This window comes from Sesamum indicum, linkage group LG4 (genome assembly GCF_026168435.1).
Source record: "Sesamum indicum cultivar Baizhima isolate 11 linkage group LG4, ASM2616843v1, whole genome shotgun sequence".
NCBI lineage: Eukaryota > Viridiplantae > Streptophyta > Magnoliopsida > Lamiales > Pedaliaceae > Sesamum > Sesamum indicum.
Window position 1 is genome coordinate 3418371 of NC_142660.1, and position 15608 is coordinate 3433978.

General features: G+C 36.5%; 2 protein-coding genes across 4 annotated transcripts; both read left to right on the forward strand.

The window, feature by feature from the left end:
• The first annotated feature begins 3932 nt into the window (after nt 1-3932).
• LOC105160029 (KTI12-like, chromatin associated protein) lies at nt 3933-6088 on the forward strand. The gene is made up of 2 exons (XM_011077288.3): nt 3933-4110; nt 4835-6088. Exon 2 carries the CDS (start codon nt 4835-4837, stop codon nt 5741-5743), a length of 909 nt encoding a protein of 302 aa, XP_011075590.1. The 5' UTR covers nt 3933-4110; the 3' UTR covers nt 5744-6088.
• A 3200-nt stretch (nt 6089-9288) lies between these two features.
• On the forward strand, nt 9289-15407 carry LOC105160030 (putative methyltransferase PMT5). Of its 3 annotated transcripts, XM_088879856.1 has the most exons (10): nt 9289-9606; nt 9694-9813; nt 10022-11024; nt 11186-11318; nt 11517-11757; nt 12943-13153; nt 13300-13454; nt 13563-13866; nt 14523-14655; nt 14812-15407. In XM_088879856.1, the coding sequence occupies exons 3-10, from the start codon at nt 10519-10521 to the stop codon at nt 14959-14961; spliced, it is 1833 nt and encodes a 610-aa protein (XP_088735982.1). In that variant the 5' UTR covers nt 9289-9606; nt 9694-9813; nt 10022-10518; the 3' UTR covers nt 14962-15407. The 3 variants fall into 3 exon arrangements, with proteins under 3 accessions (XP_088735982.1, XP_088735981.1, XP_088735983.1); XM_088879855.1 differs by having other exon boundaries at nt 9289-9813; XM_088879857.1 differs by having other exon boundaries at nt 9291-9813; nt 13303-13454.
• The last annotated feature ends 201 nt before the right edge of the window (nt 15408-15608 follow it).

Genomic DNA, 15608 nt, shown 5'->3' on the forward strand with positions numbered 1-15608 from the left:
GACCAAAATGTTTATGCCATAATGATGTCTTATCACATTCATTCACAGAAGCAGCAAGAGAATCATAAGTCACAGAACACAAATAAAGATTTCTCTTATTTTCAGCCTTAAAAACAACCAGGGACCCTTTCATGATTTTCATTTGCCCCTTACCCCATCTTCCTTCTAGACCCTCTTCTCAAGTGCAACATAAGATATGAGATTGTGACTAAGATCAGGCACATACCGAACATTTTACAAAATCAATTTACAACCATCATTAAAATTAAGAGATATGTAACCAAAACCCATTATCTCACATCGTTTTTCATTTGCCATAGAAACAACCACAACTTTCACTTTTGAAATTAGAAAAAATTTCTTTAAAAGGGCTCATATGAAACGTGCAACCAGAGTCAAGTAACCATTCATGTTTGTTCATAGAATGCACAGAGTTCACTTCACATACCACAAAGACTTCACCATTTTCTTCCGAGACATTATTAGCATGTTCTTTTTCATCGAATTGTCTTTCCTTATTATCTCTCTTAGGCTTTCTACAATTTTTTATGTAGTGTCCCTTTAATCCACAATTATAGCAACGTCGTTCTCTAGTCTTGTCATCTCTATAATGATTGTCTCTAGATCTGGACTTACTTCTACTAGAACTTCTGTTTTTACTCCTGCTTCTGTTATTAGACATAGATCCAGAATTTCTGAACTTAGACCTACCTCTTACAAAATTGACCTCATGTTGGTTTTGGTTTGGTTTATTAGTCCTTAGGTCCATTTCCTTGCTTTTTAAGCCATTAACAACAGTTTTTAAGTTAACATTATCCCTACCATATTTTATAGTAGCCTTGACATCATAATAGCAATCAGGAATAGCATTCAGTAAGACAATATGACAATACTCATCAATATTTTTATCTCCTATCAATTTAATATCTTATATCAGTTTAGTGAAATCATCTAGGTTATCTTCTATGTTTTTAGACAAGTCAAATTTATACCTAAAGAACTTTTCAAGCAAAAAGAGTTTACTAGGTTAAAAGGTTTCTGTGTATAGATCTTCTAATTTTTTCCAGAGTTCTTTAGCAGAATTTTGTTTACCAACTTTTCTAAGCACAAAATCAGATAAATTCAGTACAATCGAAGAATACACATACTCATTATTTTCCAACATTTTTTCTTCAAAAATATTATCAGAATATTTGCCATCTATGGCCTTGAAAACCTTTTGTTGGATCAAAATCCCTTTCATTTTCTGTTGCCAAATCAAAAAATCACTTTGAAAGGTTGAAGATTATAACCAGCCATTTAAAAGGATTTTTGAAATCAGTTTTCAAGAAAATCACAGTTGGTTTTTCAGAAAATTTATAAGCACAGATTTCATAAATCAGTTCACAGAAAATAAGGCAGAATGTTTCAAACGAAAAAATCAGCAGATAATAACCAGATTTAATAGTTGATTTTTCTTAGTAATGTCTTCAAGAATTTTTTCACAGAAAAATGAACCCAAAATCGCAGATATCATAGAATGATTTACAGTAATAATAATACTCGGATTTATAGATTAATAATCACAATAATCACAGTTATCACAATAACCACAATAATCACAGTTAAAAATCACAAATTTCATAGATCAACAAATGACAAAGATATGCATAAATCACACAGATTTTTTAGGCGAACAAATCGCAGAAAATAAATATCACGGAGATAATTACAGAGATAAATATCGACAGAATATCAGAGATCAATAGACCGAGGCTTCCAACCTAAGTCCCAACTAGATACCCGACGTCCTCAGGGGACCGGCCAAATGGGAGTTTAGGGGGCTTTACCACGGCTAAAATAGTGATAGTAATATCGACAAAAAAAAATTGTGAAAATAAAATAGGAGGGGTTTGAGAAGAGCTACCACCACCAGGAGCTGGATCTCAAAGACGAGGCTCTAATACCACCCTAAAGTGGCAACCTCAATATCCTAATCAACTATTACAAAATTGTGGAGTACGAAACCCCTTAATACAAACCGATATTATACAAGAATATGATTGATAATGAATATAAAATGAACAAATCTTAAGATTTTACAGATCTGTAGATTTTGGCTCAGGAATAGCCAGATCCATTTTAAACCACCAAGGCACCATTCACACAGAACCTTTCAAGACCACTGTTGCTCCACCTCCAACCCAAACCACCAAGATTCAATTTCAGACTGTCACAAAGACCTACAAAGGTTTGTATGTTCATAAAGAACGATTTAGAGAAAGGAGGATGAAGCTTTGCATTCAGTTATCTTGTGTTCAAATTGGAGGGGGAAGATCCTCTTTTAAAGGGGATTAGGGAACCTGTAAAAGGAAGATTTTCGTTGGCTTTGCAATAGCCATTAGATTGGCTATGAAGGCCTCCATAAAATCCGGTGAGAGGAAGGAAGATTATCAGCGGGATTTGGGAGAGAGAGAAGTGAGATGAGAGGCAGTTGGCACTCATGAGAGTGAAGAAGGAAAGATGAAGTGTTTAGGGTTGCAGCAAGTAATAAAAGGAGAGGAAAAAACCTGGGTCAGGTTTTGGGTCAATGGGCTTTGCAGGCGGGTTGGAGAGGTGGGCCTTCAAGTGGGCTTTTATTTGGTTTGTGGCTTTGGGCGATAGATTATAACAATCTCAAATTCAGCATTCTGTGCATAATTTATTAGCAACAATATCGTAATAATATGTTTACATTAGTATACATATATATATATATATAATATGCATAAAACCAAAATGTGTAATAATAATAAAATATTATTTCTAAATTATTATTATTGGCAAAAACGTCTGGTGGGTATGGCCGAAAAACATTTGGCCCAAGAAGAGATGTCAGGCCCAAATCAGGCCCATAACCCATGATGAGGACGACCCGTCAAAAAACGTCAAGCTCAGCTCAAGAAGGAAGCCCACTAGGCCAAGCCTAATTCAAGAAGTAGGTCCAGTACAGTCCAAAAAGGAGACCCAGTATACTTAACGAGCCCAATACACAAAGTAGGTCCAGTACGGTCCAAGAAGGAGGCCCAGTACTAAGGCTTCATGGACCCTTCCAAAGCCAGCCCAAAAGAAGGGAGGTACCCTTAAGAAACTAGATTCCTTAACCTAGAAGGATTCCTCGCAGAGCAAAAGTCTTCGTATAGAGGGAATCCTTCCAAAGACGTGTTGCTTAAGTTAAGGATGAGATAAGGTTGTACCTTCTTTCTCGGACACGCAGCTTCACCTAGAGTTCCTGCGACGAGGGGCTTTTTCTTTATAAATATAGACAACACCTCTATACAGGACCCCCTTCAAGAATCTGGCAATCTTCCTACTACTTCACTACAACCTACTACTCGTGCTCTCACTATATTTTGCTTACGAAAATCATACTTTTATCTCAATTTCTCATTACGTTTTACTTTCATATTTATATTTCTATATTCGGAACTAACTTAAGCGTCGGAAGCGTCGGAGTGCTAATGCTTTGTTTTGTAGGTCCTATTTCTCAAATTATTTTGCTTAATCAGCCCAAAATCATTGACGAGACCTAAGATCACTGGACCTTGCTAAAATCTCAAGCATTAACATCCAATATGATACAGTTCAAATCAATTATTCTTATTAATAACTTGTGGCACTCCCTACTTGTATGTAAAATTCTTTAAAATTATTTAAAATAAATTATTTATTATTTAATAAAGTATATACACATAGCAAATTATATTAATTTATAACAAAGTGGTGACCAAAAAGCTGCATAAAAATTAAAAAAAAAAATAACTATTGAATGAGAGTAAAAAAAAATGAAAAATTAGATAAATAAACAACATATTTTAGAAAAAAATAGATTGAAAAACAATAGAGACACTATTTTATAGCCGAGTTTTGGTATTCATAGGCCCAATATTTTTATGGGCCTAATCGTGCCCCAACAAAAATGGCGTGTAATTGCTTTGGCATGCCAAGTCGTCTTCTTGGGTCTCTGTTCCAATCTCCTGCAGTTTGAACTAAAATCGCTGTGTGATTCTCTGAACAGAGAAATATTCTCCCTCTCGTCAGTTCCTCGTCCCTGCGTGGGTCATAAGCAGTCCCGTTTTACTGCAGTTCAAGGTAGCTTGAGTGCCCTCTTCTTGTTTGTTTGCTAACAGTAGCTGTTATGGTTTTAGTTTCGGCTTTTTAATGCTGTGCCCAGAGGGTGTTTGATTAAATGTTTGTGAAATAAATCTTGAACATTTGGGTCAAAATCAGATGTTGAGTAATTGGTAGAAAAGGTGTTTTGTGGGTTTCGGATAGAGATATACTGTTTGTCTTGATTCGTGAGGTGGGAGACAAATTAACATCCTTAGGAATGGTACTATGTTTTGTGGCATGGAATTAGTCCTAGGAATTGGAATTCAGGGTATTGTGTTGAAGTGATCGATTAAAAATTTGGAATAAATTGATATTACTCGAACTAAATCTTGAAACATGTTGGCTAGAGTGAAAGTTACCATGTACTTAAATATAATGCTTATAGAAGTTCTTGGACTGGATAGATGGTAGTTTTCTTCAAATCTGATATAGAATGAATGGTTGTCCGTAAATATGTGTATGTTTGTGGCAGCTGTGGTTTCAGTTTGAGGGAAGAAATGTACTAATTGAACCCACGTAATTCGTACACAATTCTTTAAGAGGAGAAGGTTAAGCAAGGAGGCAGTTGCATGCCAAATTCAACTCTAGACTTGTAGATTAATAGAAGAGTATGGCTAAAGATGTGAGAAGTTTGTAATTTCCTGAATAGACTTTAATATAGGTTATGAATAACGCTTAGAATGAAAACATCCAATTTTTGCAGATGGCTTTGGTTGTGATCTGTGGTCAACCTTGTAGTGGGAAATCAACGGCTGCAGCCTGCTTGTCTAAAGCTCTTCAAGAAGTAGAATCTAAGCCATCAGTCAGGATCATCGATGAATCTTTCTTTCACCTCAATCGTAACGAAAGCTATGCTAACATGCCTGCTGAGAAGAATCTAAGGGGGGTTCTGAGATCTGAAGTTGATAGATCATTGTCGAGAGATAATATCATCATAGTGGATTCTTTAAACAACATAAAGGGTTACAGATACGAGCTATGGTGTTTGGCTCGTGCAGCAGGCACTAGATACTGTGTTGTGCACTGTGATGTTGAAGAAGCCTATTGTCAAAAATGGAATGAAGAACGCAGAAACAAGTCGGAGCCTGCTTATGATGATAAAATATTTGATGATCTGGTAAGACGGTTTGAGAGGCCGGATAGCAGAAATCGTTGGGATTCACCATTGTTTGAGTTATGGCCCTCTAGAGATGGGATTGAAAAATCATCTGCTGCTATAGTAGATGCTGTTACATACCTCACGAAAAAGGTAGACTCCAAAACCAGGGATGTCAGAGTTTTACAGCCTACTATTGCAACACAAAGTGCGCGGGTAACAGAGGCCAATTCTCTCTACGAGATGGATAGAGCGACTCTAGAGGTAATGAATATGATTATAGAAGCACAATCCCTTGCTATGGGTGGCCCTCTCAACGGTGTGTCTCTTGGACCTGGCTTACCGAGTATTGATATTTCGAGACCTATTGGTTTGCCCGAGCTGCGGAAGCTCAGACGAACTTTTATTAAATTAACTGGGCAATCAAGCTTGAGTGGCCCACCACCACCTTCAGATGCTGATAGTGCAAAGAGGATGTTTGTGGATTACTTGAACAGAGAATTAGGAAATGGTTAAAATAAGATGTGGACGGCAGGATAATAGTCCAGGGAGAACTTCATTACTATGTCATGTTTTTCAGTTTTTGCGTACACTACCATCCATTCCTCAACTAAGACGTGTTTTAGTTTGAAAGTTATCTGCTGGAGAGATTTTCTTTGTCTTGCCTGGTTTCTGGTAGCAATAGTATGGAGCAACCAGACAAGAAGGGGGAACGAGCTCTCGTTGACTGCCATGGCGGACTTAGATCTTGAAGTTGCTCTGCTTACATGTATCTTTTCCTGCATTTTCTTTCTAGCATTACGGTTTGTGAACTCACGCTCACTGCTTAACAATAAATTGATGCCATTGCTTCCTCCTGCATATTTACGAGGCTATCAGATTATTGTTCGACTCCCAACTACACAAGGGCTTTGCACGGAAGAATAATCACCGAAAAACTCGTCCAAGTTTGTAAGGTTTTCAAAGAAGAACCTCTTACTATTTCGCTTTTTCTCCCTTTAGAGATTTGAACTAAAAAACCCCTCAGCTATTTTTACATAAATTTGCATTTTCTACACACTGTATCATACACTCTCATTTAAGCTAATCTAAGCCACAGGTGGTAGGGGCCATGTTGTTGGTTTCATTCAACTTAAATCCTGCTTCAATGTTCTTCTACACAAACAGGTTGAAGTCTTAATGACTTATACAGTCAGTCCTACACAATCTACTTCAATGTAACTTTGACTTATCTTCATGAATCAAAGTAAATTATTGCTTTGGCAACACATCATAGGCTTACATCGGAAACTATGTTAATCCCACTGTCCACAACAGTTTCCCAAAGCATATTACTGGCACATAGAAGAATGTCACACAGCTAGAGGTCGCACATGACCTGGTCAGCCCCACCACCCCATTAAACGTCATGGCATATGTCAAAGTTTTCACAACTCATCATGTTTTAGTGTTGTTCATTATTGAGCTGGCTATGATCAAATCCAAACCTTCAAGCTAAAGACAACAACCAAAATTCAAGAATACTATCAGTTCCCACTTTCTAAATTGCCTTCTATCTGACTCTAACTTATATATTGACCGGCAGTAGAAGCCCGAAACGAACGACTTGTGTATTTTGTGCTTAGGGATATCGTATTTTTCCCTCCCCTAGCGAACGAAAGACTTTTATAGTTTTTGTTTAGAGATTATTGTACTATTTCTCCCCAGCAAATGGACGGCTTTTATATTTTGTGTTTAGGGATTATCATATTTTTTCCTCCCCTAGCGAACGAACGACTTTTATAATTTCTGTTTAGAGATTATTGTATCATTTCTCCCTAGCAAACGGACGATTTTTATATTTAGGGATTATTGTATTGTTTCCTCTCCCAGCGAGAGAACGACTTTTATAGTTTGTGTTTAAAGATTATTATACTATTTCTCCCTAGCGAATAGACGACTTTTATATTTTGTATTTAGGGATTATCGTATTATTCCTCCCGCTCTCATCTTTTAGAATTTAAAAAAGAGAAAGAAAAAGTGAAAAGATGAGGAAGCCTTTAAGCTAAAGAAACCTCTTATTTTGCAAATAGCAATAATGTTTGTAGATGAACCACCTTCACCTAATAGGTAATAATTTCTATCACCAACTCACATAGATCAGTTTAATAGGATTGAAGAGTGTGTGGGCTCAACTCAACAACATACATATTTTTGATTATGTCAAGTTTTGGTTTTAGCCATTTATGTTTTGTCTCTACTATAATAATGTCTGAAAGAAGAAAATCTTGCACTACCTCATCTTTTGTCTCTATTAAATTTCTAATTAAAATCAAATAAAATCGTCCCAAAAACGACTTTTCTTTTCTTTTTTTTTTTAATTTTATGAAAAGGGATTTATTTTCCTTGTATTTTAATTTATTAGAATTAAATTTGAAAATGGAAGAATGATTTTGATAGCTAACTGCAACTAAATGTTTAATGGTGGAATATTTATAGTAAAGTCTGTGAATTCTTGTTCTCATGCATCCCAATTCCATCCAACTCCAGCTGCCATGTTCATGTTCATGTTCATGTTCAGACAGACTCATCTCTTTTTGTTAGGTTTCCCTTTTCCAGATTGGACAAACCCTAACACATATTACAGCTCCTTAATGCATCTTTGTTAGAAAAGAAATAGTTGAAAATTGTTAGGAAAGAAAATTGAGGTGGTGGTGGGTGGGGACATGGTAGGCTGGCCTGGAACAATCCTTCAATATGCTTTCCTATTTACCCTAATCATGTTTCCACATGCAAACCATACCTCAAGTCCTCTTCTTTTTTTTTTTTTTATAAAATAAAAATAAAATCCAATTATAAGAATTTTATTAAATAATGATGTTGGAGTTTGGATTGAGTTAATTATAATTTATTACTAATTGATATCTGTTGATTCAAATGTTCGCGATTGAAATATGGTGTAATTTTTACACGCAAAAGTACCCATAGAGAATTGGGATTTGTGTATTTTTCTTAGTTGAGTTTATCGAAAATTGATTCGATTCAACTTGTTAAAAGAATTGTTGATCTTAAGACATACAAACAACAGGGATTCTACCACGTAGATACTATACTGACATTTGAGCCGTTTATAAATACTTCCGTCTGTCGTAATAAAGGTATGACTTATTACGTGTAATTTATGTGTTCTGATTCTTTGAATTCGAATTGATTTAAACATTACATAGTCTTTGATTGAGTACTTCTTTATGAGCCCCATGTGTGATGTTTTTCTCAAGTATACTCTCACCCAGTTCGACACCTATATTACCCTTCGAGCGTAAGTGGACCTCGATTCGGATCAATGTTATAATTCTTATAATCAATTCACTAAAAAGAACATAACTACATTTCATTTTTTTTTTGTTTTTTCTATTACATTGAGAAAGATGCAAACAATCCCCTATAGAAAAAAATAAATAAATCAAATTACCTTCTTAGATGGGTCGGCGTAATGCATGCGCGTCGTCTATTGCATTTTTTTTTTGGTGAATTTGAAGAATAAAATATCAATTTATATATATATATTTTAGAATTTAAATTTAAATTTTAACCTTGGATTGAAATTAAATAAAATTTGTACCGTTGATCAACCAGTTAAATTAGAACTTTAGATTCAAGTTAGATACAATCATTATTAGATAAAGTTATAAATATAACCTTATATTTAGAAATTAAAAAAAATAAAAAAATAAAGAAAAAGCACTTGAACTACATGGAATTGTACGAGGGATGTAATTGCTTTATTTAAAAAAATACAGGGAGGTAATTTAATTTTTTTTATATAGGAAGTAATTTACTCATTTATAATTTCACAGGGTAAATTACTGTAATTAGGGATTAATAAATGATATAACATACAACTTCTCATAGTGGGTTTATTTCATTAAAATCTAATAATTCCTATCCACATGATGACATGAAACATAATTAATGATGTAATAAAGCCAAATAGGGAATCAAATCTCATTGATTAACAACATTAATAGGACATATAGCATTATTAATTGTACTAACACAAGACCTAATTAATCTCATTTACACAAAAAAAATCCTAATTTGTATCAAACCCTTCTTCTTGTCTTGTCTCAAACAATAATCTGATCTTCTCCAGCTTAGAAGGGATCATCAAAGGCTCCGAAAAGTATGGGGGAAAGAGAAACAAAAGGAGAAGAAATTGAGGGGGAAGAGTGTAAAAAGCAATAAGTTGGGGGGCAAGAACACAATTATTCCTATCAAGAATAAATGAGGCTTGCGTTTTTGTTTCTCTCAATTTGCGAGCCTACGGAGATTGGATCTCAGAATCACACGCCATTTGGAATTCCTGCTCCGCTATGCAATTTACACATAAATAAATGAATGTGTGTTTGTGTGTGTGTGTGTGTATAAATAATGTAAAAACCCAGGGAGGCATTAAAGTAATCATTATATTTTTTTCCCAATTATAGAGAACCCACGCTCCCCAAAAGCTGCTCAGAACTTTCTCTCTCTAGATGTCAATGGCGAATCCGAACCTCTGTTGCTGATTAGCCGACGTGGATGCGTGGTCTGTTTACTTTCAACTGCCGGTGAGCAAAAACCCTAATTATTCACGTGTTCTTTTGGGGGGGCGTGTTGTGGTTTTGTTTTTTTGTGGTAATGCTGATTGTGTTTTGTTGGAATTTGTTGCGGATCTGATCTGAGTTTGAGATCTAAGTGATTTTTATTTTTTTTGGCAATTTTGAGTGTTTTTTGCTGTGACTTGTTTTGTTGGTTTGTTTGGATGCTGCAATGCAGGTTTGATTTGATCTGGAGGCTTTGGTTGTTTTACGTGAGAAGTAGTTGGTTGACAGATTGATTGGGGGATAGGAATTGGCTTTTCTGTTTTTGTTGGACTCGGCATTGTTGTTGGTCGGAATTTGTTGGCGGGTAATTTGGCTTTAGTGTGGCAGTTGATGTGTGACGTGTGTATAGGCTTGAAGGAGGAGATTCTTGTGATCTGAATTCTTATCAAGGATCGGATTCTTATGTTGTAAATCCTGAGTGATTCATAGTGTGGTCATGTGATACAATGAGGAAGTTGCTGATTTTGTGGTTTGGTGGATGCTCGAGAGTTGGCGTTTCCTGAGGCCAGCTGAGATTGTTGGGATTTTGGTCATATTATTATATGCGGGAGATTATATTTGATGATTGGTTTCCATTTTCAAAGATATTGGAGATTGCTGGTGGAGCAATAGCCCAAAGCGAGTGGGTATCTTCTGCATTTATATTGAAGATTATCACAGAAAGTGGACATGAGAAGCTCTTGGTACAATAAACTCGTTTTGATTGTTGGCCCTAGACCACGGGTCCACTGGTTGCTTGTGTGTCTCGTTAGTGCCTTAGTTTTGATCGCTCTGTTGGGATCTTCTTCTTCCAATGCATTTGATTCTGTGACTGCTTCTGCGAGACCCGACATTTATTCGAACTATAGAAGGTTGAAAGAGCAGGCAGTGAGTGATTATTTGGAATTGAAAAATTTAGGAGCCAATCGCTTAAAGGATTTTGATCTTTGCGGGAGGGAGAAGGAGAACTATGTTCCTTGCTACAATGTTTCTGCCAATCTTCTTGTGGGTTTTAAAGATGGGGAGGAGTTTGATCGTCATTGTGAAGTATCACGAGATCAACAGTATTGTTTGGTTCGGCCCCCTAAGGATTACAAGATTCCATTGACTTGGCCAAGTGGTAGGGATGTTATATGGAGTGGGAATGTGAAGTTGAGCAAAGACCAATTCCTTTCATCCGGAAGTATGACGAAAAGGTAATTCTTCTTGAATTTAATTGGAAAACTTAGATTTGGGCCTCTTCAGTTAAAATTGATTATCCATTAAGCAGTTACACATATCACATACACAATGCCTCCAGTATGGAGGAAAAGTTTTCAAACCTATTTCTTATTGTTTAATATCGTAACTTCTATAGGCTAATGTTGCTGGAAGAGAATCAAATTTCTTTCCATTCGGACGATGAGATGATTGATGGCGTCAAAGATTATTCTCACCAGATTGCTGAGATGATAGGATTAGGAAGTGATAGTGAATTTCGTGAAGCTGGTGTAAGTTTTCTTTGCCATCTCACTTGGTTTCTGACATTGTCATGTTTGATTTTGAGACTCTTGATTAGAAGTGACTGCTTGTTTTAAGTTTGTTTTGCTCTTGGAACTGGTGTATACATCTATTTAATTTAGGAAGTCAGCTATTATGAATCAGGTCAGTTGAATTTGAAGGATTTATTTTTTCCTGCTGAATTACAGGTGCGCAATGTATTAGATATTGGCTGTGGGTTTGGTAGCTTTGGCGCGCATTTGCTTTCACTTAAGCTGATGGCAATTTGTATGGCAGCATATGAATCAACTGGTAGCCAAGTTCAGCTGGCCCTTGAGAGAGGTCTCCCAGCAATCATTGGCAACTTTATATCAAGACAATTGCCAGTTCCATCCTTATCATATGACATGGTTCACTGCACTCAGTGCGGCATTTTCTGGGATGACAAAGGTACGTCCGTTGGTTGGTCTAGGACTTTGGTCATTTCCCTTTGTGTTGTGATATTCTTGATGCAAATCTTTGCTTAGCATGAGATGAGAGCTCTTTGGTTTTAATGTGATTCTACGTAGATGGAGGAAAGACAGAAGAGGGCGTTTTATGCAATTATTGTGGCCAGATGAAAAGTAGTAGCTTTTAATTTGTTGGATGAACCATAAATTATGTGTATTTCCTTAAGTGCAATTATGTCCTTATCATGTATTAGTTTGCAGCTTGGTGGTTGAAGTTCTCTCTAATGACTGTTGATGTGGTTTACAATTCCTGTGGGTGTTCTATTCAGTCACAACCAAATAATCTCCATTACATCATGTTTAATAATAATGCGCATTATGGAACCGTAAGCCTGCATGTAACAGTGGTTCACCTCACAAACATTAGTCTACACTCAATACATTATAGAATCTAGATAAGGTGAAGTCAGGTTGGTGGTTTGAATTTTTGTATTGTGAGTACTTAATTGATATTTATTTTTGCAAGTAATGATCAAGTCAAGTTCATTAAAATGCAATAAAGAAAAACACCATGAATGCTGTACTTGTTCTGCTATGGATTCCTGCTTTGCCTTTTCTGTGTTTTCCCAATGCCAAACAAAGTAAAACATTTTGTTAAAAAATAATCATGTGTTTCTTGATTGCATGACAGCTCCACCTTTATTGCTTAAGCTATGCTTTATAGCCGTAGGATCTAGTTTGTGTTATAATAAAAGATACTCAACTGAAGGCATGAAAAATATTTTGTCAAGGCCGCTCCAATAAATAAGAGTCGGTTGAATTTTGTCATTAAATGAATTAGTTTGTAACTTGTACAGAGATAATAATTATCGTTTTTGTATCAGTGGTGTCCAGTCTTTTCATAAGTCACTGTCTTTGTAAATTCTTCTCTGAAGTTATATGTTGTTATGTACTCTACTAAAGAAGAAACTTAACTATTCTATACTCACTAAACAAGAAAGTTCCAGCATAACATCCCCAGAACAGGAAACCTCTTGTCTGCCTTCATCTGTACATTTTTGGGCTGTTAAGATCAGACTGATGAGGGAAGTGAGGGCTGTGCTGTTTCTGAGATAGTACTGAAGCAGGACAATCATAATATTAGTTTTGTACTTTCCATTGGACTAATGATGTGTTTCTGTGTCAGGTGGGATGTTTCTTATAGAAGTTGACAGGGTACTCAAGCCTGGAGGGTACTTTGTTTTAACATCACCAAGAAGCAGGCAGCGAGCAAGCAAAGGAAAAATTCCAACTCCTTTTGAGGAATTCACTCAGAAACTTTGTTGGAATCTTGTGGCGCAGCAAGAGGAGACTTTCATCTGGCAGAAAACAACAGATTCTCGATGCTATGTTTCCAGGTAAGACTAGTTACTTATGCCTGATCGTTCTCTCTGAAACCCCACCCATGAACTGCTCTCCCTCCTGCACTACATTCTCCACCCACTATCATACTTCCACCATTATCCGCTAAATTTCTTTTAATGTTTTTGGTTCTTAATTCTAGCAGGCAGGGCACTTTCCCCCTTTGCGATGGGGAAGACAGCCTACCATACTATAAACCACTTGCTCAGTGTGTAAGTGGGACGATCAGCAAGCGTTGGATCCCAATTCAGAACAGGTCTTCTGGTTCTTTGAGTTCTGCAGAGCTTATAATCCATGGTATGTAAACTTTAAAGTCCTACAAGTTTTGCTTAGCTGTATTGGTGTAGACCCTGCCATCTTAACACGCAAAGCAGATGGCTTAGTTTATATTCAATTTGAAAACAGGAATTAATCCTGAAGATTTCTCTGAAGACTTGGACTTCTGGAGATCTACTTTAAGAAATTATTGGTCATTGCTTTCTCCCTTGATTTTTTCTGACCATCCGAAGAGGCCTGGTGATGAAGATCCTATGCCTCCATACAATATGGTTCGAAATGTTATGGACATGAGTGCTCATTATGGAGGTTTAAATACTGCTCTACTGGAAGCTAAGAAGTCTGTGTGGGTGATGAACGTTGTGCCACTAGGAGAACGTAATACCCTTCCAGTCATTCTTGATCAAGGTTTTGCCGGTGTCCTGCATGACTGGTATGATTTTAGTTCTCATTTGGCCTTTTCTTACTGTGTATTTTTGAAGTAAAAATAAGCCTCTGTTCTTGTTTCCAGAAATATTTTCAAGTACTGGCAATTTCTCTTGAAGGCTTATTGTTTGTTTTTGAATTATGTTCCATAGCATATGATGTGTTCCTTTCTTACAATGATTCTCAAGTTCTAGATTGGAAAGGGCATATTCTTAACTAGGTTTTTCTACGTGGATGTGGTATAAATGACCAGAGACATCAGCTCGCATCATCGTTGGTCTTTTTTCTCCTTTTGGGGGGAAAGGGGGGTTAGTAGGTCAGAATTTGTCTGTGATGATACACCAGTATCTTCGAATCTTTCAATTCATCTTTTTGACCTTCATAAATTGTTGATTCATTAAACCCGAAGTTAATGTATAAAATAACTTCAGAGACACATTCTGGACTGAAGTTTGTTCAGCATGATGGATGATCATGGCTTGTTCAGTTTCTACATTTGAGATGCTAAAAATCATGCCTATTCTTCCCTCTATGCCACCCCGTGAAAGTGATATCCTTGGTTTTTAATGTTTTGCTTTTCCTTTTACTCATCTAGTCAACTGCCAAGTCTAGCACTATTCCATTTCCTTTCTGGGAGTGCTGAAATCACAGTTCTTTGTACAGGTGCGAACCTTTCCCTACATACCCCCGGACATACGACATGCTTCATGCCAAGGGACTTCTGTCACACATTGCTTCAGGGAGGTGCAGTATCATTGATTTACTTTTTGAGATGGACCGTATTCTACGGCCTGAGGTATATTTCACCAAACTCTTATTCAGATGCTCCAATGTTCACAATTATTTCAATGAGTTTGCTGCATATTATCATCTTCTTTCTTGTCCATCTTTTATATTTCCATCTCAATGCGTCTCTCTCGATATGTGACATGCGAGACTGGCTTCTTGGCAGGGGTGGATTATAATTTCTGATAAGCTTGGTCCTGTAGAGATAGCACGTACACTAGCAACACGGCTTCGCTGGGAAGCCCGGGTGATTGATCTTCAAAATGGCAGCGATGAGCGCCTACTAGTATGCCAAAAACCATTTGTGAGAAAATGATGTTCCACTCTTTCGACTCTGGTCGTTGGATATTGAAACGATCACCTCGTACTGTGTATAAGTTTGACTCGTTGCACTCACATCAAGCAGCTGGTACAAAGACATCAACTGCGAAGCATGTCCGCCGGACAAGGTCTCCAAATCAACTCACGTCTTCTCGTGGAGTAAAAATGTACTTGAAAAAGGATGGAATGAGAAGTTTTGGACGTTGTAGATTAGAGTAAATCTTCAAGGAAAAGAAGATTTTTCCCCTTTCTGGAGGAGTTTGTAGCAATTCATTAGTCCATTTTTCCCTTGTCTTCTTGGATCTTCTTGCTTTCATATTTATTTATTATTTTTTTCAATTGAATTTCTGTATTAAAGAACCTCTATAAGCCCCTGAAGTTGTAAGAAATCTTGCATTTTCTTTTCACCCCCGATATAGAGGTAAATTCTTATTCTTGCAATCTAACTTATTTTTCGTGGGAGTGTGAATGCTCAAATAGGAGATACCACTGATAAAATGTCAAACAATGATTCCACTGTGAAACTATGAAACTTTCAAGATAACTTTGGCTATATTTTTTGAAAAAAAATATATATATACGTATTTTTACAAGTTTAATGTAATATATTTACTTTACGTTAGTATAAAATACATTAAATTG